Source organism: Chroicocephalus ridibundus, chromosome 4 (assembly GCF_963924245.1).
Source record: "Chroicocephalus ridibundus chromosome 4, bChrRid1.1, whole genome shotgun sequence".
In the NCBI taxonomy this organism is placed as follows: Eukaryota; Metazoa; Chordata; class Aves; order Charadriiformes; family Laridae; genus Chroicocephalus; species Chroicocephalus ridibundus.
In genome coordinates this window covers 39,878,426-39,898,325 of record NC_086287.1, presented here as the reverse complement: position 1 = coordinate 39,898,325, position 19,900 = coordinate 39,878,426, and the positions used below count along the sequence as shown (strand labels likewise).

Here is a 19,900-nt window from a genome sequence, read left to right as displayed (position 1 = left end):
CATCTGTCATTTCAGTCATGAGCCTTTTTATTCAGTATCTTCCTAGTAACTAAAAGTCAATGAACCAGGAATGAAACTTCACGGTTTCTGTCCTCTTAGAAGTCCACATTGTATGTGTACTTATCTGCCTGCACATTAACTTCTTATTGGTAACACTGAAAACCTACATCTCACTTTGATAAGGCAATAATATGCAACAAGAATCCAACTCTTCCCTCTCCTGCAAACTGTAAAGAACCTTAGACACAAAAAGGAATCAGTAATTCTGCTGTGCACTACTGAATTAGAATTGGGAAAGGTCACAGAAACAGAACCCATATGAATTTTCCATGTACTCATAATGCAACAAAGCTTTTAAGGAACACAGTAGTAATAGGCTAAGCTGAGGGAACATTATTTATACTGACCCTCTGGGTATCAGCCACTCATTCTCCTTCCAGCTGAGCAAGGCACAGGAATAACAGAGGCTAATATAACTTCAAATTTAGAAACTGGGGTCATGGAACAGGAATTTCTTCTATAGCCAAACTTTCCTGTATCAAACGCTACTATGTGGGCTTAGAACAGAATGACAAGAAATTTAGGCAGAGAAGACCAAGTGATTTCTATCATATGATTAGTAATGGCATAAACCATCCAGGAATAGCATACACTGACTGAACCAGAGTAGATACTAATACTATAGAGTACGAGGTACTTAGAGCATGCATTGGCAGTTTTACCAAATCCTGTGATTATGTGGCCAGCAGCAACTACAGTTAGTTGCACCACATCAAGAACAAAATTGCTAGCACCATCTCTCCAAAGGGAGATCTTTCAAGGCTCATGAAAATGAACTATGACAAACTGATCTCAGCGAACCATAAGAAAATGTTTATTTGCGGAAGAAAAGATGGACTTTTAAAATCTAGTGAAAGTTTAAATGTCACTAATAAATAATCAACAGTAGATTATGCACCTCACTATTAATTTGGGTATTCTCATTACAAAATAATAGAGAAAAAGAATATATGCATGAAATGACAAGAATTTAGACCATATCTATGAATGATTTAAGGTTCAAAAGTAATTATTTTCTTGTCCGTAATGGATAAGACTTTCATGCCTAAGTTTGACAATATGACAATAGTAATTTTGGTTTTCTTTTCTGGTACTTATGCTGAGTTAACATTCTGCTAAAGCTTTACTGCTCCACGTGGTAGCAATTCGGAGAAGCAGGGGAAGGACCAGTTACAATCCTAAGAATAACTGCTGAAGCCAGCTGCTTTCCAAGACTTATAGTTTCTTTCCACTTAGTGGCAGGAAGAGCTCCTACACAGCAGGAAAGGTGCAAATGAGAAATTCTCTACTCTTTAATAAGTATTAGTTTTAATGATCAACTGTTTTAATAGTGAGTCATTTTGCTATTCTGGTGCGCTTATGTCAAAAGGACTAACTCAATTTTTGAAACATCTTAACTCCAAACTAGTATTTGCCCTCTAGTTATCATTTCTTTAAGCTGCCTTCAAGGGAAGTCTTCCTAAAGTGTCTATACTTTTTTTTGGTTAATTTTCTCTGTATTAAGCTTTTATTAAACTCTTTGTAATAGACCATGACCAGAAAAAAATGACACATTAAGGGCAAGAACTGCATAACTACAGGCCTGACAACGTTTTCAAGATTATTTTGCCTTAACCTGATGTTTAATTTTGTTCCGTTCCCTATTATCTGCTGTGAAGATATGTTTTAATGGAAACTATTTTTAGAAGTGCCTAAAAGGGAAAAAATTCCCAAAGTTTCAAACTGAAAATTTCATTACGTGGAAGTCTGATGGCAGGCATATTTTCTCCCCCAGTCACAGAAAGGACTGCAAGATCTACCTACCGTTGCAGCTACACTGCAAATAGGAGCCAAGCCAGCTAATTCAAACAGACATGACCATATGAGCTGCGGTCCCTACAGTGAAAAACATGGCTAAAGACATCAGTAATGCCTAGAGGAGGAGAACCCTTCTTTTCACCCTGATAAAAAGTATATTATAATCATATTGATCTTATGGGGTTATTTTTGAAGTATTTGGGATTATTGTGATATGAAACATTTGTCCACCCACAGGATATGCTGAGTCTTCTTCCAACTTCCATTCTTAAACTACCTTGGAATAAAAAAAGTAATTGCAAAATTTAAGATAAAAAAAGTGAGATTTCCTGTCTCATTACTGTGGCTTTGCTTCTCATTCTACGAAACATTCAAATCCCTTACTGCTGTTTTATTATTGTTTTCTTCTTTTCAACAGAAATAATAGCAAATATTTCATACATGTTTGAAAGACTGAAAACAGAACTTCTACGTGCTATTTGAGAGTATTAAGGAAAGCTAAAATAAAGCAAATAAAAGCTGGTCCTCAAATGGGCAAAAATACCCAACTGCTAAACAGGAATTCTATTAGTATTATTTTTCGGATAATGGTGATCAGACAACTTTACACAGAAGGTTAATACATTAGTTAAATAATTTAAAAGATATTTATCCCAGCATCCTCAGCCAATATTACCAGAGTTTTGCATTTTCAAAAAAGAGGCAGAGAAGCAATTCATGTAATCCTTTTGGATGCAGGAAACAAAATTGATTATTTATTAATTTCAGGATCCATTTGATTCAAACTATCTTCTCATTTAGAGTCTAGAAGGCTAGAATCTAGTTTTGCCTTCCACAGAGGATAACTCATTAAACATCATACATGACTTCTGTAAGGAGTACAAGATAACTTGAGTTTTATAAGACAATCAACCACTTCTGATTTGACAGGATTAAAATGAAGAATACAGCTTTTCTTTAGGTAATTTCTTTGTGTGATTAATCTCTCATTGTTAAATGAACAAATCAACCCAAACACATAAAAACCTTCCATTATGATGATTTCCTTAGATTTTTCTAGCTGGAGCTTCCTATCATCAGCTATTGTCACAGTTTTCTTTAGTAGACTAAGCAAGCCACCGGTATGTTACATTATTATTTTGCAAAGAAAATTCAGTATTTTAATAATAGTAATATATTATATACCTTATATTATTATTTCCCAAAGAATGTACAGGTTAAAAACAAATTATTTCCCGGTGTTCTTTATGATAAATGAAACAGACTGAGTTGTATAACTCTCACAGAAAGCATCTCTCCTGGACATCATTTTTTTTTGACCTTTTCCTATATACGTTGTGACATTTGAAACTTTTTAAAAAGGGAATGTCAGAAAAATATGCAGCTTTCCATTTCAGATACATCAATCCCATACACAGAGACAAAAGTATCCTCTGCAGTCCTATTCCTTTTTTTCCCCCACGATCTTCATATTTGTCTATGTTGGGAAATCTAGAGAGAAACAAGTTGAGAGACATTCTTTCAATCCAGTTATCTCAGCTGGATACACAGAAAAGGAAACACATTCCAAACTGCTCTTTATGTTGCAGAATAACAAGAACTTACCAAGCTCTTTTTATTTATCAAAATTATCATTCTTCAGGATGCTCTCTCTGTATATATTTCCTCACTCCATTGGGGTTTTTTGGGGTTAGGTTGTGGGATTTTGGTTTTGTTTTTTTTTTTGTTGAGGGCTTGGGGTGCGGTTAGGGGCATCTTTTATTTTTTTGTGTACCCTCTGATATTTGAGTAAATGGAGCTGAAATGGGATCTGGCTTCCTTCCCTCTCACGTTTCTCACTACAGCTATCCTGACAGCTTGCAGGTGTTTCCACGCAGTGACTGCAGTTGATGACAGCACAACCAAGCTCTTCAGTGATGCTGGCATGTTACCAAGTTTTCCTGAGAAACTCAAACAAGAGAGGAGAAAGCGCACTTTTTAGCACTTCATAAGTCAGCTAAATCAGTTGGAATTTCCCAAGACACAGGTACTTCTGTAACCTGATGGTGTACTGTGTAGCGCAAATAACCTGCATACTGCTGCTTCTCAAAGAAACTGGTAATAGCTGTTCAGTGAAAAATGTTCTGGAACTAAATATATCAATTCTGCTATAATACCATGCCTTCCAAATACAAGATTTAGAATCTAATTATAGAATTTTTAATTAAATTAATAAGGCACACAAATATATTTGGATTTTTATAACACCAAATACTGCATTTCAAATAATAAATTTTATTGAAAAATTAAAGCAGACTGGATAAACACCTAATCATATAAGCTAGGAACTGTCTGAAGGACTAAGAAAAAGGGAATGGTACCTTATAGTGTTGCTGATAAACTTTTAACAGGTGGCACAGAATTTGGGAGGAATCTGCCACAGAGCAGTCTATTCCTTTTAAGCATATTTGTTGCCTGGATGCACCTGGCAACTTTTCATAATTCAGACCCTTTAGGAGCAAGCTAGGTTGGAAACGTAATTTTCTAAGAAATATGGAGAACAATAATTCTCAAAAGGTCTGATGGTAAGTTACGAGATCAGACATCATACTTACACAGCACACTTCATCTTACAATAGTTCTACATAGAAATCAAACTTAACAGGGAGCAAGACCTCCATTAAGAGATATGGAAAACTACGGTCTTAAAATAGACTAAAAAAAAGCTGAAAAAGGTTATTGAATCAGAGGGTACGTTGAATATCGAAGGGTGAAAAACTGAAACAACAGCCTGGGTAATTAAAGGTTGTACGATTTCATAGTATTCCTACCACAAAATGACTAACGTCCCATGTGAGATGTAGACTTCATTCCTCCTCTCTGTGGAGCCATCCTGAAGTGACAGTTTGTAAAAAGAAAATGAGTTTCTTTTGGCGCAGTGACAACACTAAGATGTTCTTGGTATGGCACTAAGAAGAGCTGAATACTGCTGAAGAAGAAGTACTCCACAACAAATAATACAAGAAATCCTGCTGCTCTCCAAAGGCACAATTTGAACCAGGGAGGATGAAAAAACTTAACATATTATTTCTACTTTAAATTATTGCCTATTAAATGGAAGTTGTTATTTGAAATGTCTGAGTGAATTTCTTTTCATGGACTAGAGAACTTTGATGAAAGAATAAACAAATATGCATATATAGTCAGATTAAATGAAAACAAGTACGTGTCTAAATACATTTTAAAACAGTCAATAAATAGCGAAGAATATAATCAGCAAGAACCAAAAGGAGAATTCATAATTTTTCCAGAGCATTGGAAAAGGAGGAAGACTGTAAGGAAACATCTGTCTGGTTTTACATGATGGAAAAGAGCTCTTCTATGCTTCATCTGAAGTCATATCTTAAAATTGCAGGGCTGACAATTATCTGCAGTGTGGCTGAACTATTTGTGAATACACATCGTGTCACAGCTCACGGATGTCTAGCATCAGTTGAGGCACAGTGAGTTGACTTCTATTGCTATTATCTAAGTCTATATTATAAAGTCTATAAGTATAAAAATTAGTCTCATAGGGGTGCAAATAAGACTTGTGAGCCACACTAGAGATGAAGGATAAGAAAACAGCTAGAAGACTCCATTGGGGGCAGACAGGTGAAGTTTTTTGATGTACAATTTTGCAAAAGAATAAATGTAAAAATAGAGAAGACAGAAGATAGAAAACCACGCAGAGCACCTGTATACATGAGATTTTTCCTTTCTCCCTTGAACTGACCAACAGCAATAGAGAAAATACATTTCTGTATCAACGGATACCTCGTGATAGATAAAAATGCTGCCACATTATTTAAATATTTTCACAAAATAGAATTTATATTTCACAAATAGAATGTATATTATCATTAGCTTTCTGTGAGAACTGTATCTGTCTATGACTCAAGTATTGTAGTTCCAAGGAAAAAATGTTTGCATTTGGAAATACAAAACAAAAGTTCCCTAAATAACTTAACTTTAGCCATCTGTCCAGAAACAAACACTTCTTAAGTCAACAAGCAGACTGTATAGCATTTCCAGTATGGATTTAAACACTACCCCCAGAAATTATAGAGAAAATAAGATGGTAAAAATAAAGTGGTTCTATCTTCAAAATTAAGCCTACACTTTGCCTTTATTCCAAATGCGAACTACCATCAACTGCCATAATAGATGAAGAACTGCAGCATCCACTAATAACACCTACAAGACAGTGTCCTTCAAATTCAGCCATCCATTTGGTGAATTTTCTTTTTAAAATACCCACATGCATTTGATCACTTGTAGTCACACAGATAAAAGGCGAAGGATATTCACACTGCCTAATTCAGTTGACCCTCACCCCTCAAAATGTGAATCATAGTAACTAATTCAAAAGCTTCTTCCCACCCACTGACTAGACCGAGACTATAAATTTAGGGACCAGAGATAGGTGAGGAAAATCAGATATTGCGAATACTCGTAAAATCATCTATTCCATTATAAGAAAAAATCTCATTACACATAATTGAAACAACTGCAATAACCTGGTATGATTCCGATACAGTGTTCAAAGGGCAAAGTGAGTGGGGAAACTGAGTAATTTTTTTTTAACTTAATCATAAATTTCTGAAGTTTCAAGAAGTTATTTTTAATAGATACATTATGCTAGGCACTTCATTTCAATTTAATCAATAATTAAAATACTCAATTAACAATTCTTTGGGCTGTAAATACTGTCAGGAACTAGCTTTATCTTGTAGAGTACAATAGCAATTACGTATCTATGCTCAGAAAAGAAAGCAGAAAAACATGTTTTCTAATCAAAAAGCATAGGAGCATTAAAGAGAAGCAGGACTGATTCATTCCAGCTGAAGTATGACCCGAGGGACTACTCTCCCTGCTCTCAGGAAAAATGCTGAAATGTCTTCCAGTATCAGATTCAATTATTACCAGTTTTAAAATCAGCTGTTAGAGATGCCATCTCAATAGCGCAGTGCCAAGATCACATCATTTCATTACTGGTTCAGTAATGAGAGGAGAGCATGCTGGATGAACACCATACACGGAAGAGATTATAACCATTTCCTATATTAATGCAAGTTTTCCTGAAGGATTGCTATTGCACATTTCATGTTGACATAATGAATTTTCCATTTTGAATTGGTTCTCTCATTGACCCAAAAGACATAAAATATGGGGCCAAAGCTTATGCTTCTTCATGTTTTTGTTATGACACATACTGGCAAGCTCATTTTCTTCCCTTAAAAACAATTGTTTGAATGAATGATCTAACAAACCCTATCATAAGAACAAACCTCATCATTACCACTTCATAATAAAAACTGGGATTCGATCTCTCCACTGTGATTTAAGTTTAGTCTTGCAAGTTAATCCAACTTAAATGAATGTAAAGTGACTAAATACTGTCCTATATAAATTCTTATTAAGTAGGGGAATAATTCAACAGTCAGAACGGTTAATTCTGTTATAACCAACTGAAGTCTTGCATACCTATTATGTTTAAAAACAATGCCTTTTTTCTTCAGTACAAATTATTAATGATTTTTATATCAGTGTGTTTTTATTATATAGTCTAGAGATACTTCAACAACTCAGATAATTTTTGAAATGGCTCACTGTAACATCTAAACTAATCAAACAAATCATTACCATCTGTCTTAATTAGCTTGAGCAAGCAACCTAAGGAAAATACTAGGTATTTATATGCAGAGTTCTCACTTGTTTATTTCTTGTACAAATGCTGCTTGAGAATCTGTGGCTAATTTTTGGCACTGGCTGCAATGCTTCCTCTGGCACTACTATCTAGGCTTGACCCTGCACAAAGGTAATAAATCAGGAAAACTGAAGCTGAAATTCAGCCCTCCTTTTACGCAGTGCTGGGAATACAACCTTCAAAGCCATTAGGTTGATTTGCAAGTAAGAGATCAATTCAACCAACACACTTTTCATTTTTGTGTTGCTCTAGGACAGTGAATCATCTGCAAATTCAGTTTCACCAGGTAGCACACTGTGGTCATCTTATACTGTTCCCATTTTCTGATACACAGACCCTTAGGTTTTAGTTACTTAAGCTTTATAGTATATAATCTAAAAACATCAGAAGTAACAGAAGTAACGTACAGGAGCATTTTCTGTACATGTTTGTTTAGTTACACAAATATTATAAAAATAAATTAAAAAATATTTGTAGATTCCTAATGGAAAAAAGTTAAACTGCAGCCATGGTTGACAGAACACATTTGTAAGTAAAAAGCATCGTAGGCATGTTATAACAAACTCAAATCAACTCTAAGTTGAAAGTCTAAGCAATTGAAAACTTATATTAAGAGAAATCTAAATATGTGAAATTATGGAAATAAACGCTTCAGGCACTCAATCTTAATTCTGCCCTTTAGTGAACATAAGCAAACCAAAAAAAGTTTGTGATTTTAAAAGTTCGTATTAATCTAATTTGCAACCATAAACACCAAAATACTTCAACAGCAATCACAGAGTCATTTCATACTACAACACCTGGCAATGAGGGTATTAGGTTAGGTTTCCCTCTTTTTTTTTCCTTACCTTAGCTCCTTATAAGTGGAACATAACCAGATTTCCTGTGTGACATTTACTGGTGCAGGCTACCTTCACTTCTGTGCCTGTTTAGCTTTTTTTGACAACATGGTGTCAAGCAAAGCAATAGCAGCTTTGCACAGAATTTTTTCCCCCTATTACCTGCCTCTCACTAACTTACAATGCAGCAGTTGTCAACGCAGTAGCCTGCAAGGGAGAATCAAAGGATCTCTCTTATCCCACTTTTCCTTGTGCAGGACACCACAAAAGCAACACAAGTTTTTGCTTAGCAGTGTTGTACTGCAGTGCTAAAGAAAATTACGCCGAAAAGCCATTAGAATTTTGTTTTGAAGGGGACTGGAAATCCATTATACTATGCCACATTTTAGTTTGAAAATTGTTTTGGGTCAGAACCCAAGGTCAGGGTAATTCTCTTGTGCTATATTCCCTGTTGCTTTTTCTGCTTCCAACTTGTGTATCACCTGACCTCTCCACAGATACTGCAAAGTAAAGTTACAGAGGAAATTTCAAAAAAATATCACCCCCCTCCCCCAGACTCCTACATTTCTACATCAAAGGGCAGATTTTTCTTATTCCAGGACTATCTCACCTCTGGAGTGACATCTCGTGGTGCAAACCCTGTTCCTCCAGTTGTTAAAATCAAATTAAGTTCCTTTTCATCACACCAATCTATCAGCGTCTCCTGCAAGAGAACATGAATCCTGTCAGATTTAACAAGTAATACGTGGGATACAGTTATCTCAGAAAACTCCTGAAGACTTGAATTGTCTTAAAAACAGAGACACACACAATAAGTACAGGGAATTGTAAAATCACTCATGGCTTTTTATACAAAGATTTTAAACCACTACTTATAACCAACATATGACAGAATAATTGAAGTATCCATCATAATATTTTTGGAAATGGAAACTGAAATTCTGTTCTCCATCTCTTGACCTGAAATGGAAATCAAGAATTCACAGTTATTCATTTACACCAGTTTGATTTTGAGATATAAATATCATGCTTTGACACATGTAAATAGAGTATGTGCATTTAATTCAGATTAGACAGTTGATTCTTATTACAGTAACTTTGATCTCTGTGCTCCACTTTTTAATAGCCTGAAAAAAAGCAAGGACCACATATTTGTAAGCTTATCTACTAAAGATGCAATAATACACCTGACACAGCAACACAAAAGATTATCTATAATCATCTTTTCTACATTCCCTACAGCATCTCAATAGGAACGTGTACACCAATTCCAAGGCTGGACTAAGAAAGGTTAATGAATCTGCCACATAAATTCAATGACTTATAATACTGGAGAACTCGTGATACTAGAGAAGTGTTTAATTTGATTTGCGTTCATTTTTTAAATGACATTTTAAAGTAGTTTTCAAGCGGTGATAAAAACGTAACATAAGCAGAAAATTTATTTAGCCTCAATATGATTACATCACTTATCCTTCATACTGTACTGTGGGGTAGCACAGCAGCAGAATGTCTCCTTGGAGCTCAACATTAGCTCAACATGAAGTAGACTCCTGCTACACAGTAAAGCATCCATCTGCAAAAATCAGATCACTCTACTTAGCTATCCTTATCCTAGCAAAGAAATCTCATTCAATGAAAGACTTTAGCGTACATTTACGTTTCTGGAGTATTATATTGGGTACAAATTAACTGTTTTGATAACTGTTGGGTAGAAACTTATTATTTATCATAAAATTAGATCTGAGCAATATACTGATTAAAAAAAGCTTAAAAATATTTTGATGGTCATAAAACTGTCCAGTACAGTAAAAAGTACTGCCAATTCAAATTAATCCTCAGGTGTATGTTCTGCAGGTTTAGTACTGCTATGTAACTTCCACTTAAGAGAAAGCTCATATACAGCCTCTTCCAAATTGCAGGTAGAATAAACTTGTGTCTGCCTGCAAGCCCCATCATGCAAATGTATCTGAGGATTACTTGAAGGAGTGGCAAAGCCAAAGGTCTTTATTTCTCCTTTCTTTACGCATTTCTTCCCCTTCCCCTTTTGCATTATCTCTTGTCTTTATTAAATCACATTCATCTTTTTACTGTCCCTGTTTGGAGGACAGCACTCTACTTAGGTGGGCTGTAAATCAACAGAAGTTTCTGGTCAGATGAACATTACAAACAAGCTCAAGAAAAGAACACGTATGTCTTAGACCCATACATAAATGAACTATTAAATCTGACTTTTGACTTATGTTTTGAAAAAATTTGATTTACAGTAGGAAAAGGCATTTTAAGTCTTAAAATTGTTTGTTTCAATAACATAGATATGTGTCAGAAAAATTATTTTAAAGAGGTGGCATCTTCTCTATCATCTAGAAACATATTTGTCTTGACTTCGAACAGCTACACATTTCAGAGAACACTTGAGAGAAATTCAGTGTAAAAATGGTGTTTGACAAAGTTAGAGCTTAATATTGTATGTATTTTTAAAATTATTATCACAAGAAAATTTTGTCTGTATAAAACAGGAGGGAGAGATTTTGTAGTTTGGTTTTTTTGTTGTTGTTGGTTTTGTTTTTTTTTTTTAATGAAGCATTTATCTTTAGATAAAATAAACCCTGCCAAACTCCAACTGGTTTTATAGAGAAAATAAAACCTTCCCCTGCTCTCATTTTGCTACAGTTCAATAATACTCCAGTTAACGGGGAAAAAAATGTCATGTGACAGCTTACAAAAAGCTAAAGAGATCAGTGGACACCCTAACTCTTCAAATAAACTGAGAAATAATTAAATGCCTACTACTGGTATTCCATCCTGTACTTAGGCAGACATAATTCTCTATCAAGTTCTATTTACAGTAAAGAAACAAAAGATTTCAGTAAGAAGACCTTTGACTATGAGGCATGAAGTTTGCGTTGCATTGTATTTTAGAAGCGTAAACTGTACCACTTAAACCTTTTAAAACCACAGCAAAATACCTGACACTGATATTCAGCTTATTTACTTTCTCTCTAGCCCACAAAACTCTATCCCACAAAATATTCTCATTGACATTTTAAGTATCTAAAAAAAGAAGCACTAGCACCATCAATTGAGGACAAAAAGCTATTCATATTCACTTTGCTGCTGCCAGGAGTCCAGCTGGATTCTCCACTGGTTTTGCATGGACCTGAATTTGTTGTGTCTTCAAATGACAATTCCTCTAGGCCAGGGACCTGATATTTGGCTTTACTGACACTATACAAACAAAATTATTATATAGCATTTCAACCAGCGAAAATGTCATTAAATATTTTTTGTTCATCTTTCTCCTCTTCTATTGTTTCATTGATGACAAGCTTTCGAGATGAGACTAGGTTGACAGGTTATGTAAATCACTGTCACTCCATTCAAGTCAATGGAATTATGCTGATGGATACAAAATACAGTACTGTAAAATTACTACCAAATTTTAAAAAGCCAGAACAAAACTACCGACAAAAAACCCTCAACCAATAAATAGCTTAATATTTTTAACAATTAATATCCTAAAACAGGCTTTATCAGTTATTTTCTAGTGTCAAGGTAGACAAGGAGGAATGAAGTCATTACAGTCAGTTCCTCTAGACACATTTTTACTTCAAAAGCATAGAACTGTGATTCTAACCTGTTCAGATTTCACTGAAGTCATAGAATAATTATATTAATCATGTTTTTCTGATGCACAGAAATAAGATGTCAGCCCTGTTGCCTCCTTAAGCTTTGGATTAGATCAGGTGCCCTGTTCTCTCTACCTATTTCTTTGTATTTTCTCTTTTAAAAACATTTACATTTCTCTCATTTAAATAGGTAAGAAATCCTTGGGTCTAACACACAACATATTTCCATCTCCTGCTCCAAGGACTCTTGGTTCAATCAGCGCCCTCTCTCTCCCAACTTGGAACTACTTGTTGGGACTTCCTACCTGCTCACAGGATGCACGATGGTAATAGAGAGCAAAGTGGGGTATTTTGTAACCCCATTAATGTACCATCTTCTAATGTCTGCAAGTAAGTGAACAGGAGAAACAAACAGGGATTCCTTTCTGGAATGAAAGGAAGAGTTCCCTGATCTTTGGAGATAACTGAAGTTGGTGGGTTACTTATCTTAGTAAATTTTTGCAGTATCTTGCAGTAAAGCCTTATTACAATCATGGGCACTCTATGTTTCTGTCCTTGATTGCTGCTTCACTTAAATAATGTGGAGCAATTCTACATGTGTAATTAATTATTTCATTTTCAGAGTGACAGAGGCATCCATTCACTGACACAATATTATGAAGCATGCTGTTAGCCAGGCATTCAAACTTGAGAAAGGTTGCAAGACTTCTCCAGTCCTCTTATTGCTACTGTACATTGGTCTTCCACGTAGATATGGAGACTGAGTAATGCTCTTAACTGGAGCAGAAGTATCAAAAATGGATCACTGTGGATCAGCCTAAATGCCTACACGGAGGAGCTGAGGTCTTGAGGACTGTTTCTTTCCTATGATGCTACAAGCCCTATTGTATTTCTTGTCTGTCTTTTTGTCTATTTTTGCCATCACTTTGCTATGAGAGAGGGGTTATAGTCCCATGTGTTTATGCTTATGAAATCATTACAATACATTCCTTCAAATCAATAGGATGGTGCTTATTCTCCTGAGATTAATATGTATACCTTTCTTCTAATGAATACATCATTTACTTTATAACAGGATTGCAAAAATGTTTCTCAGTACATATGCATACTTTTCACACACGTTAACCATTGGAATACATGTACATGTACACTGTTACCATTTAAAACATTCATTAGGGAAGAATAAGGAAATACTAAAAAGAATATAAACAGGCAGGTTTTCATAAAGAATTTATACAAAATTCTTCCATTCTATATTCAGTGTTGAAACTGGTTAAGTAGTTCTATAGTTAACAAAGGTGTTTGATATTTTGGCATACGCTTAATTTTTCTAGCACAGTGCAAACTTGAAATTATTTCACCCTATATGCACCACTAATCACATATGAAGGACCATTTAAAAAATGTTAAAATTCAATTCAAATTGCTGAACTAATATCAATGTTAAATATGAAATTTAATTATGAAACAATATACATTTATTTACCTCGGACTTTGAAACAGAAGTTAGTATAAGCTGTTTTGCAGACGTGCATATTATTCAGAAGTTCTCAAAACAACTTTATGTGACTGAAAAGATTGTTGTGGCTTCTGGGAAAAACTACTGATAGTGCTCAGAAATGCAGAAGTCTGTTCTGCAGCACAGATCTTCTCAAAACTAGAAGCTTTGTAAAATTACATAACTTCCATATTTGCAAATAAATCTTGTTTACTCTATGACAGTATGTTTCAAAATACAAGGAAAAAACATATAAGAATACGTTATTAAAGCTATAATGATAGCTTTCCTTAGCAATCCAAGTCAAATAAGAAGAAATGTTGTATAAAAAGCCACATTAAATATCAATTTAATTTTCTTTCACACTGTGTGGTCTCATGCTAAAAGAGCTAAAAGGGTGTCTGAGATCATTTTCATTTATGATTATCTAACATCATCATAATGAAGAAATTATAGCAAATGAGAATATGGAAAAATATATCAAAGAAGAGAAAGTCTGCATAGTTACAGATTTGCTAAAAAAAACTGTGTCATTTTGACCACTGAGTTTCAGGAATGCAGGAACTGGCACGTTAAGATCTCCTAACAACCTTTACTTAGTCATGTGGCTTGAACTACTCCAGACCCCAGCTCACTAAAGATTAACCCTGTTATTATGGCCTGAGAGAGCATACGTAACTGCATGAATCAGAAATTCACATCACAGCACACAAATATAAAGCAGGAAAAAAGAAAAAGGAAAGGTAAAAAGTAACCCAATTGCTCCTCATTGTTGTATTATTTAGGAGTTCAAATCTCCTCTATTCAGCTGACCATGGCTTGTCTGTTAATTTAAAAGGGAAAAATCAAGTACTGAGGACCATGCAATAACATGAATACCCATAGAGCAAAGGCACTGAAGGAAAGATAAAGAGCTGAGTTCAACATTCAGTTTGAAAAAGAGGGAAGGCCTTAGAAATGTTAATCTATTCTTGGAATTAATTTCATATTTTTTGCCCTATTTCTTGTAAAGGCTTTATTTCTTATGCTCACAATCTTTCTCTTACTGCTTGAAAGCTTTGCTGAAATGTAGAGGCATGAAGATATTCTTACATGTGGAGCAACAACTTTGCAAGCAATGAATCTGAAAATGACTTAAGAACATGAGAAAATTAAATAGTAAACCACCATGAAAATACGCTCGACGCTTTCTATTACCTCCACCCCTTTTTTCCTTCCCCCCCAAACAAAAGGCAAAGTAAGAGAAATGTTAGGATTACGTTCAGAGTATAATCACTGTAGTCAAGAGACTTGGATGAAATGCGAGTACGTATCTCGATGTGTCTAAATAGACCTTTTCATCTTTTGAGATTTTACTGAACGTAGTTGTTAGTCTTTTGAAGATTCTACAGATATATTTGCTCTTTTCAGCATCACAGTCATTTTGCATTGCTGTTTTTGTAAATACTAAGCTAATGTATTAAGAGAAGTCATAAAAAAGCAACTATTCTACTGAAATGCAAAACTAAAGGAAGAAAGTAATAAAAATGTACTCTATAAATGGCTTACTTTTTAAATGGAAATTTAATTATAGGCATTTTCCATTTGAAATAAATTGCAGCTATCAAATATTTGAAGGTTCAACATACCTACGGGGCCTGTAACGTAACCTTTTTTAAAGAAGTACTTCACATCTTCTAAAAGCTACCATTCATGATAATTATCCCTAGAACAGGGGGAAAAAAAGTAGGCACTGAAATGCAAAGCTCAACACAGTTCATCTATGCGAACGAGTAGGAAAGGTCAAGCAGGGAGATGTCCTGGTCAAACCACCAGGACAGAGAGTGCCAACACTGAAGCAGTCTGCTTTTTAAGGGCTGAGACTGGCAAAAAAAAATTCTATCACGCTCGAGAAAGGTAAAGACAGTATAGGCCACATACAAGATTGACTCCACAAAATAAAAGTGCAGTTTTAAATGTCTTGTTCGGATTTCCTCTCAGAAAGACAAAGGAGGGATTCTTAATTCCACCTAACTGCCTTGACTTATTAGTCTCAGTGTTTTCCCCAGATGTCTGGAGGAAGGGATGGAACTTAGAGCTGTCAGAAGATTCCGAATTAGGTATTTTCCAAACGTCTTTGTTTCTTGAAACAACTTTCTTGTCCACTCTGAATTTAGCAGATATATACGTGTGTGCAGGCATATGCACACATGCTCATCCTTACAGAATAAAAATGTACTAGCAAAAGCACCAAAGTTCAATGTGTCTCATTTCTGTTGTGCATAAAAGAACTCTAAAAGATAATGTTTACTTACTAAAATAAATATTAGAGTAATTATAAAAACTCTATGTTTTTCTTAAGAATTTATTTGAAGCCCACTAAAAATTAAATAAAAGAAAAACATAATGCCTCCCCCCTTGCCAGTATTACTTTTCCCAGCGAGAATCTTGACGTCTAATATAGACTCCTCTGATTATTCCTACAGCAAGACAAGCTAAAATAGCAATTGGAATGGAAAAGAAAAAAAGCATAAAACCAACTAAATTAATCCAATATTGCTCACTAATAATAGATGAACAGAAATTTTCTCTCTTAATTTTTTTTTTAATTAAAGCAGCACTTCAAAGACTGTTATCACAAGATATAAATGCTTGGGTTTGGAGCCATAAATTTCAGATTAATTGTGCAAAACAAGATGGCTTTTCCCCCCATTTTCTTCCCCTTTGCATACATTAATGTTCCTCTAAGTTTGTTTAAAAGACTGTTTACTTTGAGTTGTCTTCTCAGAATGTGGAAAGGCAGCTTGATGCTATACACAAGTCAGTAACTTTCTAAAACTAGAGTTCTTGACAATATTTTATCTATGTGAATCCACATCTACAGCACATGCATCTCGTGCACCACAGATGAGAAGTTTCACCAAACTTTGCTGGCTGTAACTAAGCCCAGCTAAACACGTAAGAATCACATTCCCATAATAGCCCTCAACTCACATAACCTACACTTCTTAGAAACTATACTTGAAAATTTGCATGTATGTATTTGCACGCAGAGACAACTACATCTCCCCTTTAAGCCAGGTTATACATCTACTTGTTCTGTTTAAAAGGCAGGAAGCGCAGTGAATTAAAAAATGACTACAAGGCTTCTGTGATTAAAAAAAGCCACAAACACATGAGGAACCCAGCTATGAGAATAAATGCTTAAAAACTCAAATGTTTGCTTTTCTGTAACTATGAAGTTTTTAAAAAAATATAATTGTAAAAATATAATTGATTTTTACAGAACCCAGTTCAGTTTCTAGCTTCATTTTCTAACAGTAAATACAATCTTACGTGTCACTTCATAAATTTAGCTATAATTGTGTGAGACATTGTTTCCTTTTACTTTTTAAATAATATTATAACTTACGTAATTTCAATTTTTGGTGTAGCTCTCAAAGGAAATGGCAAATTGAACTGAGTGAAAATATTCCATTATCTAAAAAAGGTTAGGATGTAGGGCAGGGGAAAGACAAGCGATGAAGCCATTAGAGACACAGGGAGCTCCTCAGTGTAATGCAGTTTGTGGTATAAATTTCCCCACGTGTGTATTGTTCACGCATATCATCCGTAGGGTAAATGAACGGAATTGTTTAAAAAATAAAATCTACTGCTTTACCTGTGAAAATACAGTAAAGAAAATTTACCTACCAACGAACGGCTGCTGTACTTTGAGACATTTAGTCCATACATATACTCTAAGAGTGGGTGGGCTGGTGGCCTGCCCTGGGGTGTCCCGGGAGGGGTGCTCTACCTCCTCCCCTCTTCCTGCTTGAGGCATGACATACAGGGCAGAGTGCATCCGCCACCACTTCAGTTCCTCTTAAATGCACAATCAAACCTGAAAGAGATTCAGAAAGAGGGGAAAGGCAGGTAGGAGACTAATGTACATGCAGACTATACCTCTCAAAGAACACCAGTTACTGACCAGTAACCTTTCTTCTTTGAGTCTGCATGTACATTCCCGCAATGACTCACTCTGAACAGTTACCTTTGCCTTTTACCAGCCAGGAGAAGGCCTGAGGACTCCCACAAACAACTGCAGCATCACTCCACTGAAGGCTGAAACAAGCCCTGGATACTATTAGACCAACATAACGCTGGGTCAAAGCAAAGACAGAATTCCAGGGCGCCTTATGGCAAATGTCGAAATACCATACAATACTGATACGGAGTTCGCCCAGAAATCTAATGAAATTTGCTTTGGTCATGAGGGAGAAGTTCTTCAAGTCCACACAGAGCCAGAAAGCCACCTGAACAATCGTTGTGTGAAGTCAACTGAACTTCTGGATATTCCCACACAGTGCAACAAGCAAAGAAACAAACTAAAAGACTTGGACCAGTGAAGAGAAATTATAAAGTCCTTATGAAATCAAGAGTGTGAAGTATAAAATTCAATCAAAGAAGCATAAGACCTGAAAATGAGACCTGGAGGACTAATTGCCTAGCTACTCTAAAATTTTGACACTACTGCAAGAAAGAATTTTAGATGACTGAAGAACAGGTACTCTGCCCTTAAAATGGCAGCCATAAGGACCCGTATACTTCAGCAGCTGACCAAGAAAACTGTCACCAGATGTGCCACTTTCATAGACACAAGTGGGAGTAAGAATTTAAGAGTTCAAAAGGGGAGAAGAAACCACTATAATGCAGTGGTTTTCCAAGTCTATTCAGTCATGAACAATTCAGTGCATCCTGATCAGCTCTGTTAGGAAGCTATAAGTAGTGAGGTGTGAGAACATGAGTGTACTCAACCAGAGACAGCAACCTCGTGAACTCACCAGAGTACAGAAAGGAATCAAAGGAACTGTGTATAACAACCTAAAAGAGCTGAGATCAAAGCAGCAACAAAAACATTGTACAGAAAATACCGCTTGCTCATAGAGTGTGTACGCCTAGATGATACTTTCACACCACTGGCTATCATTAGTCTGGAGAGCAGCAAGAACTGACTACCCTAGAGATGGAATGATGTTTTGACATAGTGGGTCCTGAGATTGCCACAGACTGAAGAAGGGCTAGGGACGAGGTAAATACAATGTCTATGGATACTACAAAAGAAATCTCACATAGCAGCATATGAATACCTCCACTGTCAGAACAAGGTAAAGTTACCCAAAAAATAACAAGTTTGTCTTTACTGAATATTTCTCTATATGTGTGCCAATTCTGGTAACTTACAATCAATATACCATAAAAGGAGAAGCAGCATTTTGCAAGCCTAATCCAAGCAAAATCACTGTACGGCTTTATTAAGCCAGGCAGCTGAATGAGATGCCAAAACAATGAGTATATTTTAGCAAAAGCACATGCAGTGTTGCAAAGAACAGACTTACTTAGGTCCTCTAAAGAATACTCCTAAAGGAAACAGCCAAAGTCACTTGTATCCTCACACAAATTTCCTTGGGGTAGTCTAGTTCATCAAATTCTAAAGAATATACTAAAACAGGCCTGGATGGAATCTCAGTTATTCTCTCTTTCTACCCAGTTCAGGATTATTTTGTCATTCCTGACAGACACCTGTCTACAAAACATACTCCAAAAGATCAGCTAATGTTTTACTTTTGGACAAATGACCAGTGGAAGAACAGGTGAATAACCTGGTTTAAATAACAAAGCAAACTTCAGGCAGATATGTAGAGATTTGGTCTAAAGTATCACTTCTGCCTTACAAAGAACTGCAAACAGAGTCAAAGTCACTTACATCAAGGCTTGCTCTCTTCAATATGCAACAAAGAACACTATTTTGCCAAACAAGTAAGACTGTGAAGAATCACATTAGTATTCCAAATTTAAGTTAACTCTTCTATTTAAAATGGAAGGCTGATAATCATGCTAGGATAAAGAGAATTTATGTGCCACCAAACTGGTGGATAAAGTGCTGGAATAACTGCTAGATGTATACTAGGCTAATGAGTTTCCAATAACTCTAATATTTTGGGGTACTGAAAAACAAAGTCCTCAAAGAATCGATTCCTCCTGAAGTGAAATAATTTCCATTTTGTAGCACATGTAAAGAAGGAGCCCTCAGCACAGGAAAGGCACAGACCTGTTGGGAGCGGGTCCAGAGGAGGGCCACAGAAATTATCAGTGGGATGGAACACCTCTCCTATGAGGAAAGGCTGAGAGAGTTGAAGTTCTGGAAAAGAGAAGGCTTCGGGGAGACCTTATTGCAATCTTTCAGTATCTAAAGCCTGCTTATAAGAAAGTTGGAGAACAAACTTTTTACAGGGCCTGTTGCAATAGGACAAAGGGTAATGGTTTTAAACTAAAAGAGTGTAGATTTAGACCAGATATAGGGAAGAAATTTTTCACTATGAGGGTGGTG

At 35.6% G+C, this 19,900-nt stretch overlaps 1 protein-coding gene across 24 annotated transcripts in view; it reads right to left on the bottom strand.

The window, feature by feature from the left end:
• GPHN (gephyrin) overlaps positions 1–19,900 on the bottom strand; it is a 301,374-nt gene that overhangs the window by 133,634 nt on the left and 147,840 nt on the right. For all 24 annotated transcript variants that reach the window (XM_063331823.1, XM_063331826.1, XM_063331825.1 and 21 more), the window contains exon 4: positions 9,035–9,127. In XM_063331823.1, coding sequence (XP_063187893.1) covers positions 9,035–9,127 — 93 coding nt within the window. The remainder of the gene's footprint in view (positions 1–9,034; positions 9,128–19,900) is intronic.